The sequence below is a fragment of the Limanda limanda genome, chromosome 7, assembly GCF_963576545.1.
Source record: "Limanda limanda chromosome 7, fLimLim1.1, whole genome shotgun sequence".
NCBI classification, from domain to species: domain Eukaryota; kingdom Metazoa; phylum Chordata; class Actinopteri; order Pleuronectiformes; family Pleuronectidae; genus Limanda; species Limanda limanda.
Window position 1 is genome coordinate 23499778 of NC_083642.1, and position 24797 is coordinate 23524574.

The 24797-nt window shown below is 41.5% G+C and overlaps 1 protein-coding gene across 1 annotated transcript in view; it reads left to right on the forward strand.

The window, feature by feature from the left end:
* The window catches only part of hdac7a (histone deacetylase 7a), a 55055-nt gene that overhangs the window by 17959 nt on the left and 12299 nt on the right, over window positions 1–24797 (forward strand). The window contains exons 3-13 of the mRNA XM_061075261.1: window positions 17736–17926; window positions 18078–18168; window positions 18947–19067; window positions 19584–19684; window positions 20200–20322; window positions 20526–20635; window positions 21240–21341; window positions 21727–21892; window positions 22468–22673; window positions 23480–23683; window positions 24368–24596. Coding sequence (XP_060931244.1) covers window positions 17736–17926; window positions 18078–18168; window positions 18947–19067; window positions 19584–19684; window positions 20200–20322; window positions 20526–20635; window positions 21240–21341; window positions 21727–21892; window positions 22468–22673; window positions 23480–23683; window positions 24368–24596 — 1644 coding nt within the window. The remainder of the gene's footprint in view (window positions 1–17735; window positions 17927–18077; window positions 18169–18946; window positions 19068–19583; window positions 19685–20199; window positions 20323–20525; window positions 20636–21239; window positions 21342–21726; window positions 21893–22467; window positions 22674–23479; window positions 23684–24367; window positions 24597–24797) is intronic.

Here is a 24797-nt window from a genome sequence, read left to right on the forward strand (position 1 = left end):
TCACGCTGTGTAGGATTACAATGCATGATTCTCTGACTGGAAGCCTGCACTCACTGTGCCCGGCTGCGCAGACTGTTCGCAAACCGTGGACCAACTATGTGTCCTGTGTGTGTCTGTATGTGTGCATGTTGGTGCCTGTGGAAAAACCCAGTGAGGTCATGGCCACGGCCACAGGGTCTGATTACATGTGTGTTGTCCACAGGGCAACTGACACTGGCTCTGTCTCCTTTTGTCCTCCTTTTTAATCTCTCTCTATTTATCCACATATAAACTCAGAGCGTATCACTTATGCTGATGCATCTTCCTCTTGGTGTTTTTTAAGTCAGCCTCAAACTCAATTGTTACATAACAAAGTAGAAGTGCTATGCACTGGAAGTGTCAACATGCATTCCATTACTTCTATAAATGTTAAATATATGTTTTTATCTTACGTGAGTAACAGACCTCATGACTTAACTCTGGTTTAATGTTCTTTTTTCTGCCACTAATCTTCCTCATTTCTTTATATGACTGTTTAACCTGGAGTAACCTGACCTCACTTTAACATTTAATCAATAGGTTTACTGTTCATTGGGTACAGAGGTAATATATCACTGAACAACACTCTGGAGTGGCACAGCTTCTGCAGCCATGATACTATTTATTCAACAGTAAATTGTGCCCCGACCTGTATGTCCAGTGTGTGTAGCGCTTTTGTTCCTGAACAGTAGAAAGTCGTTAAATCTCAGCCGTTTGCCTGAAAAGATTGATTTTATTATTTGTTATGATCACCAACCAGATTATTAACCTCTGCTGATATATTAGGGTCATTTTGAAGGTTGGGGACAATTAAAGCCAAACTGCAGAGCGGACACAAGCTGTGCAGTAGTTGTGGTAGTAATCCAAGTAATAGTAGACGCCACTTGAGGGGGTGGCTATTTTTTGACCTGCTGAACAAATGGCTTGATTGTCCTGCTTCTAGGTGCGTGAAATCACCTGATACGTTCGCACTAATGTTATTTTATACTCTCCAAGGGGCCCCATAGCACTGTGCATGTTGGTGTTGTTTGGTTTCGCTGTGATAGCCTGGATATGTTAACAGTATTCTAGTGTGAAGTGTGTGTGGTGTGGCCTGAGGTAACAGAGTCCTTAATATTTTATTAGTGTGTCAAATCAGTTTGAGTTGCATTAACCCTCTAGCTAAAGGCTCCATGTTGTGGTCAGCTGTGTAGCTGGTCTCTGATCGCCCTCAAGCCACAGTCTGTTTCCCCATCGGGACGTCTGACTCTCTCTCCTCTCTCTCTTTACACACAGACACAATCCCGTGGAAATTTACTGAAGTTGGTGGAGTTATTTTTCTAAAGATTTATTCCTGTGGCGTTTTCGGGAGGAAACGGCTTACATTTTCACCTCAGCGTTTTTCCTTCTATCATAAGTCTACTTTTAGCTATTTTTAGCAAATTCTACTTTTTTGAAGGATCACAAAAACTACTGCTCATGACTCCTTGGCTTGTCTTCAATCCAATTTGGGGGTTTTCATTCTTTTAAACTGGTAGTACAGTTCTAAACCTGCCTGTTTGGAATGCCTTTTTGTAAACAGTCAATGGTGCTGAGTGAAGTGAAGATGCTGAGTGAAGATAAACCAGGTAGGATTAACTTTGCGTTAATCCTACCTGGTTTATCTGCTATGAAGTATTTATGTTTTTTATATAATGACACTGAATTTGCTTCACTTCTGTTCATGAGTGTGATATATATACATATATATATATATATATTTTGTCATTAATTAGGTTTTATGCAATCACAAGAAAAGCTCTGTAATTTAAGTTTTTACAAATCATTACAGCAACAAAACAAATGTTGTGACTTTAGTTGATGACAGATTGGAAAATAGGAACTGATTCTATGAATATTTGTAGCCATGACCAAGATCAGCGCCCATGAATATCAGTGTCAGACATCGTGAAATAAACAAATTAATGAATAAACAAATCATCACAATTAGGTATACGCTTGTCCAAATTAAGGCAGATTTTACACTTCACTTCTTCAGGTTATTAACAGGTTATTTACCAAGAAGACAAAAAAGAAGTTGTGGGGTCCCTTCAGGAAAAGATTTTATCTGCAACAAACATCTGGCTAATAAAATGACAGTTTAACAGATGTATCTGTCAGGGATGCTCCTCATCTTGCACATGAAGGATGACCGTCTGACATGTGATGTCTGATAAAGGGCGAGCCTTAGACACATATATCAGTGGAGCCTGAACTTCTCCGAACCAGACTCCCTGCCGTACTTTAATATTGTCTGACCTAGAGCGCAGCCGAGAGTAATGGCTGGCTCACGTTCACTCTGCATCACGGGGGTGACTGACACTGACCTCAGATCAGATGGCCTGTTGTGATCGCACATGTAACAGTATCTGCTTTTATCAGGATTGACTCCCGACTTCACATCTGACTGTGAGTGTGTGTGAGTGTGATGGATGGTCGGCAGTGAGGTTTACAGATCAAGGCTGATTCCAAAAACCCTGTGTTCTCAAGTAGGAGTGAGACACAATGTGTGTGTTTGTTTTGTGTGTGTCTGTGTTTGTCTGTCTGTGGGTGTGGAATCAGACAGGTTTCTAGGATACAGCTTTTTGAGATGCGCACGCAGAAGATGTCTGAAGACACACAAGAGAATAGCCGAGACTTAAAGTTTGAGGAATTAGGAGAGGCTGAAAATGTCACAAATGTGCACTGAGGAAAACGTCTAATCACAAAGAGGACTTATCATTGTCTCTGTTTTACTGGCATTCATAAACCTAACAGTGAGCCGCCTGTGGCCTGAGACACTGTAAACCAGGTCACTTTCAGCACAGAGAATAAAGGAAGTCGCGTAGACTTAGTTATTTCTGCCACAAGCTGCTGTCACATTACCTTTCACAATTTTCCTCTTTTAAACTTAAATAGAGTCATTAGAATATTATTTTACATCTTTCTAATTCTCATTTCTACCATGTTTTTAAACACACACATTATTCAGTTAAAAATCAATAAGTATATAGAGTTGAAATTTGAGAAACTGGGACTGGAAACTGGTATTATCCTCATAAATGTCACTGAGTGGATTTATTAGTAGTAATTACTTTCTAATAAATAAGAATAGTTGCTGTTGGTTATATTACTTCATTCAACTGATAGATTTGAGCTCTGAAAAAGAGCTGTCAGCTGTTTTTCAGCTTGTGGCTTATGCATATGACATATTACCGAGGCTGTCTCAGCTCTCTGGCTGCACACATCTTCAATTGTTTGTACAGAGAAGAAACCTGTTTCTGTGTGAATGTCTCAGAGTTACAGAGTTTATTTGTGGTTGTCCATGTCTGCATATTGTTGGATTTCCTCCTGTGTGTGTGTGTGTGTGTGTGTGTGTGTGTGTGTGTGTGTGTGTGTGTGTGTGTTCATCCCTGACCAGAGTGTGGAGCATGTGCAGGAATGTTAATGTCTTCTTCCTTTGTTGTCCGTGCAGACAGCTGAGTGTGACTGTGCATATTCATGAGGCTGCCTTCCTGGAACATATTAATGTTCACCGTGAAAAGAGAGCAGATATCTATAAAAACAAGGTACGATGAAGAAACTGAATGGAAGCAAAAAGATTTGATGAAGCCACAGTGTTTACTAAGAAATGGAGAGGGGTGCGGTGGTGGAAAGTTGTATCAGAATATAAAAGCATGAAGTGAGAGATCCTGTCAGCTGATCCCATCAAAAGTACACATGAGTTCAATAATGTTTTGTTATTTCCAGAGGAACTGAAGTTGTTTTTATTAAATGTTAGGTGCTTTTGCAGTCAGCCAGCTCAAGGTACTGCAGTACAAAGTCTCCATGTAAAGAGATCATTAGTCCTGCACTGAAACATCGTGAAATTGTATGAAATCCCCTAAAGATGAGTCGATTGGAAAAGAGAAGATGCTTGTTCTTACTCTCATGACTGACCAAAGCGCTTATATTATTTTGAAATGAATTGAATTGGAGTGAATTGAAAACATGATAGCGTGGAATCGTCGTTGTATTTCTTTATGCAGCGATGTCTTTGTTCTGAAGTACGTTTAGACAAAAGGTTTATATGTCGTTCTGCTGAGTTGGCAGCAGGCTAAAGTGAGGCTTCAGCGGGATAAGCAGATATCTCCACTGTTCCTTATCAGCAGAAAAGCCTTTGCTGCAGATTGTCGAGGGTTTTTGATGTCGCTTCCAATCTCTCCGCTGCTACCACAGGCTATCAGAGTGTCAGTCGCCACTGTTTTCACGACCCACTGTTTTCACTGCTGATAACCAATCATTCCGCCTCTGATATTGTGAAGCATGTGTGAAGTCCTGAAGAGAGTGAGGAGTTGTGTGCCAATCTGCTGTTGTTGGTCTGATCCGTTGTTGTGTCTTTATGAAAGAAGTATGAGTATAGAGTGTGAGTTTTGCGTGTGAGGATAGAGGTGGACTGATATTTGTGTGTCTGCGTGTGATGTGCGTCTGTGTCTTATAAAAGATAAAGGGGGAGATCCTGTTGAGTGAGCTCCCGTGTTGAGTGGCTTTATCTGTGTTGGGAAATGTGGAGAATGTGTTTGATGTGAAGGAGAGCAGGAGTGTGTGTGTGTGTGTGTGTGTGTGTGTGTGTGTGTGTGTGTGTGTGTGTGTGTGTGTGTGTGTGTGTGTGTGTGTGTGTGTGTGTGTGTGTGTGTCGAGAGACGAAAAGGAAAGCTCGGACAGATGTACAATAACTTCTTGACCTTTCTTCCCTGCGGTGGTTACAAAATAATTTGTTTTTAGATCTGTGGAGAGTGGAACCTGCAGATCTATGTCTGAAGACTCCCAGAAAAGGCTGACCGAGTGCAGAAATTGAAACCAAAAGTGTATTTGTTTTGGACATTTGCACTTGTAGCTGCTGCATGACCAGTGCTGCTGTTGGCCGCCGAGCAGCTGTACTGCAGCAGCTGCAGGAAACGGCGCTTTGCCAAAGGGTATCCACACAGTACTTGTTCCTGTCAGGTGTCCCACAAGCTCTCACATTCCTCATGGATGAAACATGTAGCGAAACTCTTAGATACTCAAAGAGATATTCATCCTGTTACACTTTTCCTCATTACCACACATGCAGGATCATTATTTACACTGTGTGTAAAGAACATGGTATGTCAACTATTTCCAACTGATGACACTTGAGTTCATGCTTTAAAATGTCCACAGGCAAAAGGACGAATGCTTTTCAGTCTCAGGATGCGTATTTGTAACCGATCATGACCTCTGACCTCCCCGAGGAGGGCAGCGCCAGGGCAAATGAAAGAATTTACCCACAGGGAGCCGTAAAGCATCAAAGCAAGACTCCTCCATGTAAAGAATCTGGTTTTTAGTGTTAGCTTTTGACAGATTGAGATGGTGCATGCAACACGCAACATAATGAAAGACTTTGCTCGGACGTGTGTCATGAGTGGGATGATTTACTGTCGGCGCTCTTTCCCTGTTCATGACAGGTGTCGCTGCTCATGCTACCACTGTTTATTTCAAAACAAACCAAGAGGCAGATTGTATCTCTGCTCTCTACACGATATGTTGTTCCCTGTAAATTGGAGAGGTTGGATCACAGCTGCAGACAATGATAAGTTTGTATCTATGGTATTGTGAACAGCAGAACACACTATTGAGAATCGAGGGGAGGAAACCGAGGTGAGAACATCAACAAGAGCAGGAGTCTGACTCTTAGCTGTGACTCTCTTTGTTTGTGCTGCAGAAAGAGGACTCATTGTCATTTGTCAAACACGACTGCACACCTGTTGTCTCCTCTCTGACAGACAGAGGTATTCACATACAGCAACTTGTGTGTGTGTGTGTGTAATAAACAAGCTGTTCTAAAGTTTCCAGCTTCAGGCAAATTGCAACAATGTGTCAAGCACAAGATGACAGGGACACATGGAATGTTTATGAAAGTGCTTTGTAAATGGGCATGTTGTTGGCACGCAGACCTGCTGAGTCCTCAAGCACCTGTTTAGTTGAAGTGGTGCAGGATGTAATAGTTCCCTCAGATTCCTTTTCTATGATCTTGCAGGGTGTTCATATGACCCTCCGAGAAGAAGGAAAAGCAGCAACATCAATGAACCTGTAATTTTACGAACGCCACATTTTTGCTTGTGATGCGGACGTGTCAAGTGTAATTATTGTCCAAAAGTCTGCTTCAATCAGAAACTGTGAGTCTGAAAGGAAATGCTTCTTTTCATTTTGCTTCTCTGCACCCATTTGATATTTATTCATGTCCTTTTTCTATTCATATAAATTCATCTTCAGAAGCTTCTGCTCTCACTGTAGCCACAGTTAACCTGAGTTTACAAAACTAATTGCAAGAACATTCTCTGTTAGGTAGAGGCATTCGTGGAAAAGTTGGCTGAAAAATCTCAACAATATGAAATTATCTGGCATTAAACTTGGTACAGCTATTCGTGGTGCCCAGAGGATGAACCCTCACAGTTTTTCCTACGTATGTAAGAAGTGGATGCATTGACATGTAATATGGTTAATAAGGTGTTGGAATTGGAGCACATTCTTCCCTTAAGATATTCCTGTTTTGCCTTAATCTGGTAACATTTTCATTTGATCCAGAACACGTTCCCTTCAGCCTCATCTGGGATTTGTGTTTAGCGCAAGTTCACAAGTTAGCATGTTTGCATACTAACACAAAATAAGATGTGGAAATGGTAAAAAGATTAGAATATGAACAATGCTGTCAATATTTTGAGCATTGCTTTCCTAAAATATTCAGAAAAATCTAAATAGATTTGCTAATGTTGCATACACATTTTGATTGTAGCAAGTTCCTTTTTGAGAAAACAATACAATATTCATAATTAGGTTACATACAGCCAGTATTTATCCAGTTTTAAGCCCACATCCTCTGTAATGGGATCGCTCAAACAGGTAAACGTGAATGTGAAGTAATTAGCAATCAAAGTGCGAAGAAAGCAGAAAAGCTTTTACATGGCTAAAGCCCTAAAGAGATTAAATGCATTGATGGATATTAAAGCGTGGATTTCTTTCCTCTCCGTGATGAGAACTAAAAGAATCCACCTTCCTTTCAAAGAGGTCTCACATGAAGGCCTGTAGCCAAAGAATTACAAGTCATGTGGATGATTTAGGTGCTGCTGGTGTCCTCACTTAACCCTCTGTAGATCTGAGCACTAGCAACATGTTCTCACTGAAGAGGTTCACCCCAATCAAGCTAACCTTGTTACACACACACACACACACACACACACACACACACACATAAATACACACACAGCAGAGGGTACTTGTTGACAACTAGACACACAACATATACACTTGAACACTGGAGTGTGCACCAACCAAGCAACATCATAAATATAGAAATAGTTTGGCGACACTTGTAGGCATGCAGGCCTACATATACAAACACACACACACACATTCACACACACACACACACACACACACACACACACACACACACACACACACACACACAGGACACACAAATACACACAAACACACACATGCACAAGCCAGCGTCTGGCCAGCTGCTTTGGGTTTTGAATGGGAGTGACAGCTGTGGATTCCTCAGGATGAAGGAGGGAGAGAAAGAGAGATAGAAGTGTATGAAAGAGGGTGATAAGTTTGAGAGGGAATGAGTGTGTGTCCGTGAGAATCGCAAAGAAAGACACGGACAAGGAAGAATAAAACAAGGTGTGGTGTGTCAAGAGAGAGAACATGGATGATTTATTTCTTATTTCTTTCTTTCTTTCGACCAGATTAAAAAAATCTGGCTTTAATTCTTTAAATGTGATAAAACTGATAACAACAAATGTAATTAAACCGAAAGGAAAAGAGTGATTTGACTTCAAGAAGACTGTGTCGTTATATAATTATATAATAATTGTGCTTTTCCTTTAAAACATACATTGACTGATTTGAGAGTGATTTAAGAGGCTGACCAAGCGTGTAACACACACACAGACGCCCCCCCCCACACACACACAGACACACACACACCCACGTGATTCTAACTGTCAGCATCAGACTATTCATAGAGATCCTGTGTTACACAAGAGCAATTTAGCAACTCTGTAGATTTTCTTCGTGAATACACCTTACCCTGCAATTTACTCTGTATGAGGAAAAAATCACTTCTATTCTGATATATATATTTTCATAAAACAGTGAAATTAGAAAGACTTTAAGAAACATCATATACAAACAGTAGATTTCAATTTAGCTGCTCTAGATGACAAACATCTGAAGGTCCTTCCGGGGAACTTACTTTGGTTCTGATGACTTTTACAATTTCATATAAAGAAAGAGATCATTGTTTGTAACTATTAGGGGCAAACTGGATCTCACCACAGTCCTGTGGCTGAAGACAAAAGCAAAACAAACAGCATCAGACACTAAATCAGACAGAGGATCTAGAGAGAGACAGGTGTCACATTTCTGCAAGAAGGTTGACTGACAGGTAATATCTGCTGGAACGCACCTCTACACCTTCGGAAAATGCAAAGTAATCAAGCGTCGCAAAAGCACTAACCGTCTATTGCGTTATGCTGGGAAATAGAGTCACAGACTTGTCACTGACAGGCCATTAGACACTGATTGTTACTGAGCCTATAGATTGATTTTCTGAGATAAATAAAGCAGAAAACAATTATTAGAAAAAGTCACTCTCCCTCTGGGTTCTAATGCAGGCTGCTATTTGTTTTTATATAGACTATATAACCTTTGACATGGTGTGTCTGCATCCTGAAGAATGTTTTGTAAACAAAAGGGAAACTCCTCACATCATGTAAAAGCTGCTATCAAGGAATATTTGGATATTTGGGGAAATTGATTTGAAACTGATAAGGCTTGAGTCGGTTTCCTCTTGCTTCTAAGCTAAGCTAAGAAAACTCATTCTACTTACAAGAACAATGCATACAGTTCCTCCAAGTTTAGGTAACACTTGTAAGTTTTGTTCATTAAGTTCCACAAACAACTGAAAAAAAGAAAGCACATTTTCCTGGCTTGTCAATCCGTGTGCTACCTGGTAGTTCTCCAGGTTCCTGTAATGGGTGTTTGTGTGAGCGTGTTGCCTTCAGGGTCTTAGTCATTAATCTGAGTCTCATATCAAAGCACTCCACTTTTCTTTAAAGCCGAATGTGAGAAAGAGAGTGAGTCTAAATGACTGCCAGTGTTCCAGTGGGACACTTCACTGCCGCCGGGCTCAAGGGCACTGCGGCAGCAGCGTCCCATCGACAGCAGGGGGAGGAGAGGGGAGGAAATGGGAGTCTAAACTGAGCCCTTGCACAGGAAACCACCCTGGTTCTTTCATTGTTGTGTTTTTATAGACTCAACTTCCTGCTGGCCCGACCGCCCCCCGTTACCATGGTTACAGTGCCTGTTGTTTATGGGATGGATTGCAAGGATTCCTCAGTGGCAAGAGTCGACGACTGTAAACTGTCAAAGTGTGACACTTCAATATACGAGAGGGTAACAGGAGTTGAAATGTTGTTGAGCAACAGGCCCTTTGTGTGTTCAGGCCTGTGAAGATGTAAATATCCTATAGTGTTGTTACAGGTCTTATGTATCATTACTTCATTTCTTTCTTATAAAAAACATTTCCTTAGCCTGAACATTTGTATTACCAGGCTGATTTCAAATACATTATGTCTGAAATGCATTTCCTCACTGCGTTTAAAGGGGGTTCTTCAAAAAAGTATTTTTCTGCCTGGAGTCTGCAGACACTCTGCCACATGCCCTTTTGCACCCAAGCGAGGTGCTATTGTGTGAATGAAATGGTGAAATCAACAGTTTGGCGTCAGACATCTGTCAACAAACACAGGCCGAGATAGCAAGAGGGAGGGAGGAGAAGAAAGAGAAGGAGTTAAAGAAAAAAGAGGATGTGGCCGACAGTAAAAGATGACTGGAGGGGAGTGGAGTTCTCTGTCTAATTATAGATCCTGCTGTTAGCTGGCTGATGCAGAAGTGCTACTGGGGTTTTCACATAGCCGGATATTTACAAGACAAACACGGGTATGTGCCTTTGACTTTATTTACGGTTCACGCCTTTGTGTCTGTGTTTGTGTGGTTGTGTGTTGTTGTCGCCGTGAACATTTATACCTCCGTAATCTGTTCCTTCAAACTTTCTCACATCTGAACTGAGCTCTGGAAACCTGCTGTTTGTCAGAGTGTCAAACGTCTGCCTCGTCAGCCCAGTCTGCAAGAGAGAGGCAGAACACACACACACACACACACACACACACACACACACACACACACACACACAGATTTTCTTTCTTGTTCTATTATATTCTTCCCAAGCTTCTACTACTACACACAAGACATACCTGTAAAGTGTGTATGTGTGTGTCTGTGGGAGAGAGAGAACTTGCTGTCCTTTAACACACAGTGGTCCTGGATGTTTATGGAAACTCAGTGAGGACTGAGGAAACCGGACCCGCGCTGCATTATACATCAACCTTCCTCTGTTACAGACGTGGGCACACACACACACAAACACACACACACGCACACACACACACGCACACACACACACACACACACACAGAGGACAGAACATTGACTTACATAGATTTCCTGGAGACTTACTCTGACCTTAACCTTAGCTGCTACTTGCCGAACCCTCAGCCTTAACCTAAACAAGTCTTCATCTTAAAATATAATGATTGACATTATGTTGACACACTTTTTGTTGCCTTAAGGAAGACAAGTCACCATAGTGTGACTGTGTAAGCAGATTTAGGTTCTCGCCGCACACACACACACACACACAAACAGTCGGCTCAGTCTTATATGTATGTATAAATGCACACACACTAAAAGTACAAACACAAATGTACAAATCCATGGTAACATCACAACTGATCTCAAACTTGCTCTCACACACATTGCTCATCAGGATACAGAAGATGACTTGACGTGCACTTTTAATATGAATGAGAACATTGAGTGTGGGAGATGAGGCCACTGACATTGCTCTGTGTGTTATTGCCCAGTAACTGTGTCTGTTTTGGGATTGCTGCTATTTTGAGTTTTTTTTAGCATCCTGTTTGTTCCTTATATATCTTACATATTAAAGGAGCGTCTAACTCGTGTGTGTGATCTATCTGCAGCAGCACAATTCAACCAAATTAACAACATTGACAAATTGACTCAAATTGTCCAAATAAATGTTGAAGAAAAAGAAATTGTACATTTCCAGGTACAGTAAATGCATGCATCACTTTCAATCATGTTCCACATCAACTCTCTGCAAATTAGTTGTATTGTTAAACTTTCGAATCGAATCCCTGTGTCATTTGTATAGAATCTGGTTTAAAATGCACTTTCAGCATAATGTTTAGGCTCTGGTTTACTAAATAAGGAAGTGATGAATACCAAGATTTCAACAGTGCCCAACTCTCAAATGTAATACTCTCAAGGATAGCCTTGAACTCAGCTTTGCCTGAATTACAATAATCAGTGCTGTAAGATTAATTCAATCTACTGATTTAAAAGAATCTCCAAAAATAGTAGAATTAGCTGTTAAAGCAGAACAAATAGAATAGTTAAACTAAAAAAGGAATTTCAAGAAGTCACTTCAACATCAAATTATGACCTTCTTCTTTATTTTCTGACTCGTCAGAAATCATCAAACATCATCAAAAAAGTCAATTGTGTTAAATAATCTGAATCAGGCTTGACAAAGAAACAAAAAGAGAAACAACGGAAACTTCTGAGGCATTGATATACTCATGTAATTGGCAATTAGTCAGGCATTGTTCTACGTGTGTGATTGTTTTTGAAATCGCACTAATAGAAAACAAATTGCACACGGATCTTTTTAATTCGTCGCCCGCAGAAAGAACCTTTTCATCACGAGCATCACAGACACCCCGAGGTATTGACATCTTTATCCACCGAAAGTAGCCGCTGCCTGTGAAAGGTGTTGTCTGATTGAGACACACTCATGCACACGGTACAGTCAAAACAGAGGGAGGCTGTGACACAAAGTGGTGGCGTCTGCTTGGACGGTTGTTGACTTTGCAGAGTTCGAGTGCCTCTCAGGAGTGGGACAGTGCTGGCTGTCAGCTCGTCCTCAGTGTGCAGAGAGGGACCAGGCTCCTCTGCAGGTTGCTGCAGACTCGCCTTGTCCTTGTCTCTTCTTTATTTTTTATTTCAACTTTGTGTTATAATGTCATGTGGCTTTTTGTCTACCCAGCTTTGGAATGAGTGACAGAGGAAAATAACTTAAAGAGAGAGAAGGGGAGGGAGAAAGAGCACGGGCGACATGTGTGTGTCCTTGTCTTACCTGTTGAACCAGTCTCTACTTAGCAGAACACATGTTCACAGCAATAGAATGGAAAGGGGAGGAATGAGTGGGAGGGAATTAACCAAATGCCAGATTAGAGGATGGACTGTCTACTGCTCTGCCTGTCAGTCAGTCAGTCACACGCACGCACACACACACACACACACACACACACACACTCAAGAACACACTCCTCATCTGCATCAACTTTTTGATAAATGATACTCTGCCAACGGTCTCTAGCCAGACAGACTGTATTGTACTGCACCGTTGGTAATTTACATGACAGACTGACACCCACACACACACACAGACACACACTGGTTAGATAACATTGTAATAATACTGAGCAGTTTCCCCATCAGAAATACTCCAGCAAATATCGTACAGTCTAACCTTTAGTCTCGGTTCTGAGGTTATTAAAGTCAGTTTTATTTATATAGCAATACCTAATCAGTTATCTCTGGGCACATCTCGTCTAAAGTCTTTACAATAGGGTGTAGGCCTCACTGTGCTTTAGTAAAGAAGTCTGCAATGTCATCCAGCACTGCAAAATTAAACTCATGTCGTCTTCTTCATGCATCCTGTCCAGTGACTGCATCTTTTCATCTTCATCCTTTTACACATATGGGTGCATCATTTAATCAGACTCCACTAACAGTAAGGCCTATGGAGAGACAGTTACAAAATGCAATATAATTGTTTAGCAGACAAGTTTCAGCCACAAATAGGATCAAACATCTGTCTGACATAATGCAAATTTTCTGTCTATCATCTTTATTGCTCATCCTGAGAGCGGTTGGGGATGTCAAGCAACCACTCACACTCACATTCATGCAAAGTCAGAGTATCCAGTTAACCTGCATGTCTTTGGGCCCAAACACAGGTAGAACATAACGACTGTAAAACAACTGCACCAACTTTGACTCCTTTAAAGAATAACCAAACATTATCAACTGAATTGACTCAATTGACTATTTTTATATAATATGCAATTCTTCAGTAAAAAGTTTCAATATGAATAGACCTTTTGTTAGAAGGTTTGCTGTGTACTGACATCATCCAAAATGTTTCCAATTATGTTCAAACCCAGAGAAGTCGTATTTCATTCAAGGTAATGGAATGTTTAGTTTTGTGTTGTATCCACCTTACCTGAAAAACACACTGTTCGCTAGTCCGATGCTTTTTCTTTCTTTGTTGGTATCGGTCGCTTGTAATGGTTCATAATTGATAATTGCTCTTCACTGCGTCACATGAATACAACTTTAATACATCACAACATCCGTGAACAGGTTTTGTGCTGGTGTCATGTCAAGTAAACAACTCCCAGGATTCCTTGCTGTTTCACAACATCATCAAACTAGATCTTTGGTTGTTGTTTTAATAGAGAGCTAAACAGCCAAAGTTAAAAGAACACACTTCCCACAATTCATGTAACATCTTGACGCACTTATACCAAAAATCTATTTGCAACTTTAAAATTCAGGTTACAAAAATCCCAAAATACCTCTAGTCTGGAGCCCTGCTGCTTCTGAGCTCAGCAGGAAGATCAGGTAAATCCTCGTCATTCCACCGCTGGTAAAGTTTAAGCAGTTCTTTTGTACTTTCCTGTCGGCTTTCTCAAGGCAAACATATTATCTCACATGCTACTGCTGCTTGGTGTGTACATGTGTGTTATTGCAGAACATGCCTTCCCAGCTCTATTTGCGCAGAAAGAAAAACAACTACTATATAAATTAAATCCACACAGAATCACATTCACAGGATGAAGATGTGTCATTCTTCTCTGAGTTCTACACACAGATTTAATGAACTCTTGCATGACACCACTTTTAAAGAGAACTAAAGACGGTGTTTTATATTTCTCCGCAACCCAGGACTAAACTACTTCAAGGTTTCTAGGTCACCATGGCTACATACCAAACTTTATTGTTTTGAGCAGTTAGTGGGGAATAGTCAACATTTGGCTAGTCATCGGTCAAAGAAACAACTGAAGGATCTGGTTTCATGCAGATCTACTGCTGAGGTTTCATTTCACTGTACGTTAGGTACTGCTATTAATCTTAAGACCCTTACTTTACCCCTAAACCTCCTCTAACATCATCACAATCACATGGATGTCACCCCATTGCCAGAGTGTTACCTTGTGACTAGTTGTCGTTACAGTGCCATGCAGCAACACCCACTTCTTCAACAGACAAGAATATAGTCACCAATGTTTTAGTGACTGACCCTTTCACTCTTGTCCACAAGTAACACATTGTTAGAGTTATGAGCCATGAGCAAAAACGTGGAAATGTCTTTATCCAAGTGGTCACAGGAAGTATCAACAAAAAGTAAATGGCAGTGGGAAGTCAATAAAAGTCACTTAGCGTCAATACCCAGTGAGACTCCACCAAGTCATACACCGATTATAGCAAACATATAACTTCTGAATCCCTTTAACTTTTGTAGACATTACATTTATTCCTTTACTTCACCAACAACTGGAAACCGGGGGTGACATCACTGGTACTACATTGTATGTGTGTGTTTGTGTGTGTGTGTGTGTGTGTGTGTGTGTGTGTGTGTGTGTGTGTGTGTGTGTGTGTGTGTGTGTGTGTGTGTGTGTGTGTGTGTGTGTGTGTGTGTGTGTGTGTGTGTGTGTGTGTGTGTGTGTGTGTGTGTGTGTGTGTGTGTGTGTGTGTGTGTGTGTGTGTGTGTGTGTCTGGTGTTCTCTGGAGAAACAAAAGGCCCTGTGTAGGTAAATGTTGGACCAGTGTGTGTGTGGCTATTTATAGCAAAGGGAAGAGAGACACTGGTGTTCCCGGCTGTGTGCGTCTGTGTGTGAACTGTGGCAGCCTTTGTTTCCTTGTATAAGCATGTTCTCCTCTCCTTTTCCTCTGAATAATAGCCTTGTTATTCTATGCTGTCATTAACAAGAATATGTGCATCGTCGTGTGTGTGTGTGTGTGTGTGTGTGTGTGTGTGTGTGTGTGTGTGTGTTTGTGTGTGTGTGTGTGTGTGTGTGTCTGTGACACCGTGAGTGTTTACCAAGGGTTTCTGTTATTCCAGCCATGTTCAGCATTCAGACTCTGCATTTGTGCCTCCTAATATGGAGGAGTACTGACACTACACCCACCTACACACACACACACACACACACACACACCAACAAACACACACAAGTCTCATTAGCATCACTATTTGAGTTAAGGTGACATTGCAATGTGTTACGTGCAATGCGAAATTCTCCAGAATCCAACTTCTCTGCTTCTTCCTTCTGAGTGTAAAGCAGTGGTGCACACTTCACAGACAATAGCCGTGGATGGAGATATGTATTCAGAAGGATCCACTATTTTAGCATTTACTTTTAAGCCAGACCCAGAATGCACCTGTGGGTCACACAACCGCAGGCTTGATTGATTGATTTGGGACAGAGACATGTTCTCCTGCTGGTGCATCAAATCAGCAGCTTCTTCTAATGATCTTTATGGTTTTTACTTTAATCGAAGCAAAGTAAAATCCTCGAATCCAAAACTACTTGCGTTAAACCACCGATTACATAAATACATACACAAAACAAACAAAGAATAATGTAATTCATTACTTCCATTTTTGAAGTTATGTTTTCATTATTAGTTGTTAATAAATGTCCGACCTATGAATGTGTTAGTGAGTATGTGTGATAGTTTGTGTGTTTGTGGGTTTAGTTAGATTTAGGCTGAGACCACAGATGAGAAAGTGGTCACAGGCTTTTGTGTGCAGCTGTTTCTCTGCAGTTGAACGTGTCCTGCTCTCTATTTTATCATCGGGTTTATTTGGTGAATGTCGGCATGTGATTAAAGCTGTGTTTCTTTGTGAGTAAGTGTGCATTTTTGTCTGAATATGCAAGTGCATCTGTATGCCTGCGCACGTGTGTATGTGTCTGTGTGTGTGTGCACTAATACTTGTTTATGTGTCTCAGAGACAGAAACCCCCTCCAGCCTTTTCCCAAGATGTTTCCTTCCTGGATCCTGTTTTTAGTGCCGCATGAGGCAATCTTTCCCATTGACTCAGCCCTGCAATGCAAATAGCCACAGAAGCATGCAAAGAGCAGGGAAATGTGTGTGTATGCATGTGTGTCTGTGTTAGACACACACACAGACAGCGAGAGAGTGAGAGATGGTATGAGTTCATGTGTAGCACTTTAAAAGAAAACAAAGACTATGTGTTGTCTGTGTTATTATTAGTTTATATGTTAGCTTTTTTTACCCCCCCTCTCATATTTTCAGCCGCTCCATCAGCAGTGGGTTTTATTGGTGTTGGTTGGTTTCATTTTGAGTTGTGGGTCATTTTTTCTGGGGCAGTTTGTGGTCCAGTGTCGTGCATGGCACACCCCATTGTCTGTTGGTACTGCAGAGCCCAAGTAATCTGAAACCAGAGTTATTCTTTTAATATACTGAACCTGTACTGAACCTTGCGTATAATATGCAATTAGATAGACAGACAGACAGACAGACAGACAGACAGACAGACAGACAGACAGACAGACAGACAGACAGACAGACAGACAGACAGACAGACAGACGGACAGACAGACAGACAGACAGACAGACAGACAGACAGACAGACAGACAGACAGACAGACAGACAGACAGACAGACAGACAGACAGACAGACAGACAGACAGACAGACAGACAGACAGACAGACAGACAGACAGACAGACAGACAGACAGACAGACGGACGGACGGACGGACGGACGGACGGACGGATAGAGAGAGAGATAGATAGAGAGATAGATAGATAGATTAGTAGATAGATTGATAGATAGATAGATAACCTTATTCAAACAAATGAAAATGTAAATGATACATATATGTAGGCTTGTTTATATGCTGATATTCATACATATTCACAATCCATAATTACATAGGCATGCACACATACATCCCTAATGAATAAATCCCCAACAGAGACTCGTTAAGTGACATTAACATAAACATTGCTTGTCCAAAAAGGAGCTGGAGCCCCAACTATTATTCAAATTCTATATTCAACCAATACAATGATCCTCCTCTCCGTCCATGATACCCAACTAAAACAAGAGAAATGCATAGAAATAATCGATTTCATTGACACCATTAACAGCATTCTTCCTCCTCATTACTGTACCTTTTAAAAATAATTGTATTTGCCTCTTTTGGAACTGTATATTATTACTTTGCTTGACATCCTCCTCCAGTCTAAACCACAAAATCCAACCACAAACTGAAATACAAACACTTTTAAAAGTCAAAGTTCAACAATGCTGCAAATTAAATTGACCTCTGTAAGTTTTTGTGTTGCCAGAAGTAAGATATTTGTTGAGGTCTAACTTCCGCAGAGTGTTTGTGTGAATCAGCTGCTCTTTGCGGGGATGAAGCAAATGAACACCTCCCCCCTCTTCCTCCCCCTCCCCCCTTTCTTTTCCCAGATCCTTCGGTGGCCGTGCCGGTGTTGTGTGCCGCCTTGTTTCCCATGGACCTCAGGGTGGGAGAGCGGGGGATGCGCCCTGGCTCGGACACGGCGCTCTTCACGCCGCTGCACCCACCTTTACTCCTCACCCAGTTCTCCTCTCAGCCCTGCACCTCCTTCTCCCAGCAGCATCTGCACCAGCAAATCCGGGTAACGGATCTAAAGAACATGCAAAAAAAAAAAAAAATTGTTTGAATGAAGATAACAATACTGTTCATTATAGTTTTCCTACACGTTGATTGTACAGGACCACTTGTTTCATGCATGTTGCTCTGATGTTAATGTGTGTGTGTGGTTTCAGTTTAATGTGGAGCAGAGGAGGCGAGAGCAGGAGCACCATGAGAAGCAGCAGGAGTTGCAGCAGCTAAAACACAAAGACAAGAGTCAACAAAGTGAGTCCACACACACACACACACACACACACACACACACACACACACACACACACACACACACACACACACACAAACACACTCTTTACTAACATGTTGCTACAAGTTTGTGTTCACATTGTTGTATTTTTTTTCTTCATTTTTTTAATTATTTCTGCGTCTGTTAAAATGATTATGGCCCAGAGTGTTTATCATGGGTGGAGAGGAAAGTCCCCGTGAGAGATCTTTATTTCATCTTTAGTCAACTGTGTTTCTCGACTTTCAAGGCTGTTTGCTTTGATATGAGAGCTAAATATAACCTGACAAGTGGAGCTGCAACAGTGGAGTCAAATATAGCTGCAGGTCTGTGCACATAAAGTCACTCGGTCAATATTGACTTCTCATCACCTCTGTGAGCACACATTTTCACACTTGTTGCGCGTGCACACACACACACACACACACACACACACACACACACACACACACACACACACACACACACACACATGCAAACCGAAATAGCAAACTTAATCTCAAACTGGTAACCTCCCTGTCTCATACTCAACAAAACATCCATACTCTCACACTGCATGTTTGCCATTAAAGTCAACCACTGTTTTGTTGAGCTGTCTCTGTTATATGATTTACTATTAGTCACTGATTATGTGTTGCACAAATATGCAACAATGGCTGGTTGTGCGTCCTGTGCCTTTGGCTTGGCCGCTCCTCCTTCTCACGATGAAACGGTTTGTGAGTCATTTTTAGTTTTTTAATTGGTGGTGCTGTTCATTGACAGGCGCGGTGGCCAGTTCCCTGGTAAAACAGAAACTGCAGGAGGTGATTCTGAAGAAGCGGAAACAGGCGGCGCAGGAGAGAACAAACTCCAACACTCTGCCTGCAGCTCCTGTAGCGTACAGGTGACAAAAATACACACAAACATACACACGTGAACACACTTACATTCAATGAGCAGGAAAGGGAAATAACAAAACTCAAAATATATTTGGGCAAACAGTCTTCTGGGTCAGAGCCACCAGCTATTACAATTATTTACTTATTGACAGTAGTTATTCTCTGACCTTTTAATGCAAATTAAAGATATGGCTTTAAACAACTTGTGATGATGTGTTATCATTACACTTTACAGTAACACCATTATGATGGACCATGATGGTTTAAAAAGCATATTAGTAGCTTTGTATTGTATCTGGCATTGTGTTGTTTGATGTGCAGCTGCAGTGTTTTAATCATTACTTTGTTGTACAGTTAGTTTGGATGATATCTATAAGTCTATAAGGACAACAGATACAAATGAGCCTTTACAGCAAACTCTCATTTACAGAAAGCATTATTAGTGAATAACATCTGTATGTAAAATAAACTTTAAGTTTATAATCTAACTTTGATCTATTTGTGTTTGTGTGTTTCCTCAGAAATCTGGGTCCAGACCCAAGTGCATCCTCCCAACCTCTGGTGTCGTCTCCGTCCCAGCCGTCCCCGGAGGGCTCAGAGAGGACGCCGCTACGCAGAGCAGGTAAATCCATCATCTGATGCTCACATCACACTTTCAGCTAAATTGTTATGATATAAGTACATGGTGCAGGTGCATTGAGGGTGTGTCAATAACCACTTGCGAACAGGTGAAAGAAAAGATTGCGGTGACAGGCTCATGGTTTGAAAGGGTTGTACTTTGTCTCTCAATTAATCATGGGTGAGTTTTGGGCGTATCAAACTATAAACTTATCATCGAGCTCTTTTATTCCTTTTAAAAGCCCGATGCCTGTACACATTGTTGGATTGTTTTCATTATTTTTTAGATAGTAAGACAGAACCCTTCTCTGCTGGGGAAACACTTTTACTTTGTACACAGGCAGACCAACAAATATTTGCAAATTAAAATAAACACGCTCCAGTGTAGTTTTTACAAGGTTTTACTGTTATATTGTAGAACCCGAAGATTTACGACTTCATACCGTATATTGGCGAGCGAAATACTTTACCTGTATATTCCATACGCACAAATTGTAACCACCTCTTCTACTTCGTCAGCATCCGAGCCCAATCTGAAGGTGAAACACAAGCTGAAGAAACACCTGAACACCCGCAAGAGCCCGCTCACCCGCAAAGAGAGTGCCCCGCCCACTGTCAGACACAGAGTACCTGACACACTGGGTAAGATCTGACACACACACACACACACACACACACACACACACACACACACACACACAAATGAGCAGGATTGTGAATACACTATAAATTAGGAGCTTAAACAATTGCTTCACAGATGTAATTTAATCTACTGTAATTAAACTATGATCCAGATACATTGTTGTATTTACACTCTCCCACTGTCTGTCTCTATCTCTCACCAGACTCGTCCCCCAGCAGCAGCAGTACTCCAGTCTCTGGCTGCAGTTCACCTAATGACAGTCTGCCCAATGAAAATGGACTACTGCCATCTGCAGGCGGCCTCTCACATGAGGTCAGCGTTCATATACACACACATGCACTCAGGCACCTTCAGAATATTAATGTAAAGTTGATGTAAAGCGAGTTGATGTAAAGCGAAGGCGTCTTGTTCCAGTGACATTAGCTAAGAAATAACATTGAAGTTTTATTATAACAAGAAAAATATGAAAGACCAACGATAAATAGAAGAATATACTTTTTAGCCTCTTAGACATTTAAACGAGTGAGCACACGGTTTGATTAACAAGTTGTTTCATGTACATGAGCTGTGCCGAGCCCTTGAGTAATGACATGTTTAAAGCAGTGACACAAGAACACAGGAACAATGAGGGTCAGCCGTTTATGCATAATTCATTTAATCACAGAATCCGAACAGCAGCCTCTGCCACACCTGCTTCACATGTCTGATTCATGATTCAGCTCAGGACAAAACATTAGCTCAGGTTTAATTAGACTACCTGGGTTTAGGTTACTCTACATGTGACATTCAATCATATTCAGAGCACACAGCAAAGACAGATGATGTAACGAGAGCAGAGCAGCGATGGAGGCGAGTTCCTCTGATGTGAGAATAAATGTAATGTTTTTTTAATAGAAAATATGTTTGGAATTTCCAGGCCCAGAAGCTGCTGCTTCGAGACGGCACCCTGGCTAACTTCACCATCCAGAGCCCCTCCACTCTGCCCACCATCACACTGGGACTACCAGCCAACGCCAGGGTAAACACTGAACTGCACCATGCGCCTGTCATAACAACTCCATTAAATTATCTTTTTTCCCTAAAACAAGTGGGAGGAGCTGCTGAATAGGTTGACAGCTGCTGAAGTTTGGATATTTTCCTGAAATATTCCAAAAGGGGCTGGATGTAAGAGTGCAAATGTCTGAGTCAGTTACTCTGGACATTTTCTGGAATTTTTCTCGCCTGCCATGTAGAATACCGGGAAAATGTCCGAGTGAACCCATTCGGTAACACGGCAGGAAAATGTCCGGAAGTTCCCAGCAACTGAGTGAGAATGTTGATGACAGATGCTTAACAGGATAGTTATATTTCATGATGAAAATGAGTTGGGATGGAAGATGCTGAATTGTGCCGGTTGTGTGCAGGGTGAAGGACAGCTGTCCTCTCTGAAGGTCGGCCGGTTGCCGGTGGTTACAGCCGGGGGCTCGTCCGTCTTCCTCTCCCTGAGCAGAGAGGATCAGGCCGGGCACCCTCACCTGCCCGTCATCATCCTGGAGTCCTCTGGACTACCACACACTCCGCTGCTCAGTGGTGAGGCGAACACACACACTGAGAAACACACTGTAGACTTGTACCTGCATATACACCCTCAGTGACTGCACACAGACCAAGAGCTCCACATTTCATTCATGTTGAAACACTGATAAGGAAGCACAGTTTTTGGTTTTACTCTCTTTAACCAATTAACTTCTCAGACTTAGCTGCCCACACAAAAATGTACAAGGTTGCGAAATACACAAATAGATACACATGGACATGCACAGTTTACATTCATTAACTTGAACCACTGGGGGAAGCAGTCGCTTTTAAGTTGAAGGGATTTCATTGTATTTTATTAAAGGCTAGAGCACCACCCAGTGGCTACATTCAGATAATTTCTGTAAATAAACTACAGTCGTACTATAATATTAACTTCAGACTGTTTTAATTCACATCCACCTCTGCTTTCTTTGTCAGTGGCTTTACTCCTTTTTGACACGTCATAATTAAAAGAATGATAAACTTTAGACATTATCCAATTAATTTACCAAACAATATTGAATGTGTTTGTGTGTACACATGTCTGTAACACACTTTCTCCTTCTTTTTCTTCCTGTTTTCCCCAGTTCCGGGCCTAGACTCCGTCCAGCTGCAGTTTGCCACCCAGTTAGACCACCTGTCTCCTGGAGGCTCTCATCCCCACAAGCCCTTGAGCCGGACACGCTCGGAACCGCTCCCCCAGAGCCAAAGGACCCTTCATACACACCTCCTTCAGCAACATCACAACACACAACTCCTGGACAGGCTCAAACAGCAGACCCACCTGGGCAAGGTATGGGACCTCAGTGAAGACAATGGAATCACACTATCGCTGCCTTATTCCACATTTGCATCTGATTGAAACTTGTAGCTTTTCTTTGACACACTTTGAAATGACAAATTGTGAAACCAAATAAATGTATAAGGCAAAGATGGCGAGACATTAGTGAACTGCCTAAGTGAGTGTGAATATATTTTAGAAAAGGTATTGATTTAGTGCAGGCGTTGTCAAACTGAGCTGCACCTCTCCAGTGGCGTCTCACAGAAAACATGAAGCAAACGAGAAAAAAAAACCTTCTCAAAGTCATAACAAAGTCCAGTTTGAACACAGACATATTATACAGTGTGAAACTGATCGAGGATATTATCATTATTATAGAAGAGACACTGGTTATTACAGGTATTGTACTTTGACAGTCCTTTTTCAGATGGACAAAATTAACATCTCAAGGCTGCAATCTTAAATGTGATGTCTACAGTTTATATAAATAGCCTTTTGTCCCAACAGCAGGCTGCACCCGCTAATGATGATGGTTGTGACCACAGCAATGTTTTATTTCTATCAAGCAGATTTATCAGTCTGTGCATGGTAAATCTTGTGGTAACAGAGAAAAAGATCTGCACATCATATTTTACTAAGTAAAGACTGTACACTACATCAGCCATTGCGCTGGGTTTGCGCTTGTATATTTTAATGAGTAGACTATCACTAGATAATGCCTTCAACTGCATTTACACAAAAATATCTGCATGGGTTTTTCATGCCAATTTAAATCCATGCGTGTTTGTGTTTTTGTGTGTGTGCGTGTGCATGTGCAGCTGATGTCTAAGTCCAGCGAGAAGCCCAGACTGCATCAGATCCCGTCTGAGGACATGGACTCAGAGGACGGTGGTGGGATGTCGCCCACAGAGCCGACCTATCAGAGCAGAGCGCGGGCAGAGTCACTGAGGGAGGCGGAGCCAACAACATCCAATAGCCATGAGGAGCAACTGAACCTGCAACATGCACTCATACTCAACCAGGTTGGAAAACGTAGTATATTGTGATACACAAGGTCGATAAACACAGCAAGTGAGCGACAGATGGAGTAAAACCTAAATTACTTTATCCACTTGTCCTGCAGAGGGCAGCGTAACACCTGCACTTGCATGTTTCTTGTTGCAACATACTGCACGTACATGCTGCGCTTGTCAGAAAATGTGGAAACTGCAAACAACACAAAGCACACAGCTGAGAGTTTTAAGTGTTAAAATTAAAAAAAAAGTTAAGATAGAGATCATAATCAAAAATAGTGATGTTTTTTTTTACTACTGTATTATCCCGCCAATAGTTTATTCATATTTATATATATTTATATATTTATCCTGCTCATAGTGTATTCATTGTTCTTATATCATACAATTCCTCTTAATACTGTAATATTCCATATATATTTCTTACTGTACAGATCTTATTTATTTACATATTCACTTTAATATTCACAATACTCTGCACTTTTACTGCCTTTTTTGCACTTCTGGTTAGATGCTAAACTGCATTTCGTTGTATAAGTACTTGTACTGTGCAATGACAATGAAGTTGAATCTAATCTAATATACAGATCTTATCATCAGTTCTACGCACTTTTCTTGTGTGCATTATTGCTATTTTGAATTTCTCCCTAATGTGAATACGTTTCATCCTCATCACCACAACTCTTCCTGTAGTCGTTGCTATGGGAGCAGCAGAAGCAGCTGCAGCAGCTGCATCGACAGATGGAGACGCTGGCAGTGCCGATGCTACGCGGCGGCAGTGGGGGGGTCGGTAGTGGGCTGGGCATCCATCGCCCCCTGTCTCGGGCACAGTCATCCCCGGCCTCCACCTCTCTCACTCTGCCCGACAAGACCCTGAGCTTGGCTCCACAGGAGACCAGCCACAAACCACGCTTCACCACTGGTGAGTCAGACATGACTGTAACATATTCAAATTGGTAGATATAATAATTGTATTAATTATATTTCAAATACAGCTGTGGCTTATAAGGGTGAAGATCCTGACTTAAAGACCACAACCTCCTGGTTGGAATAAAGCTGGTGAACTTTGATGCATGTTGTCGGCCATCTTGGTCCCATGTGAAATGATAAAGTTGACAAGCAG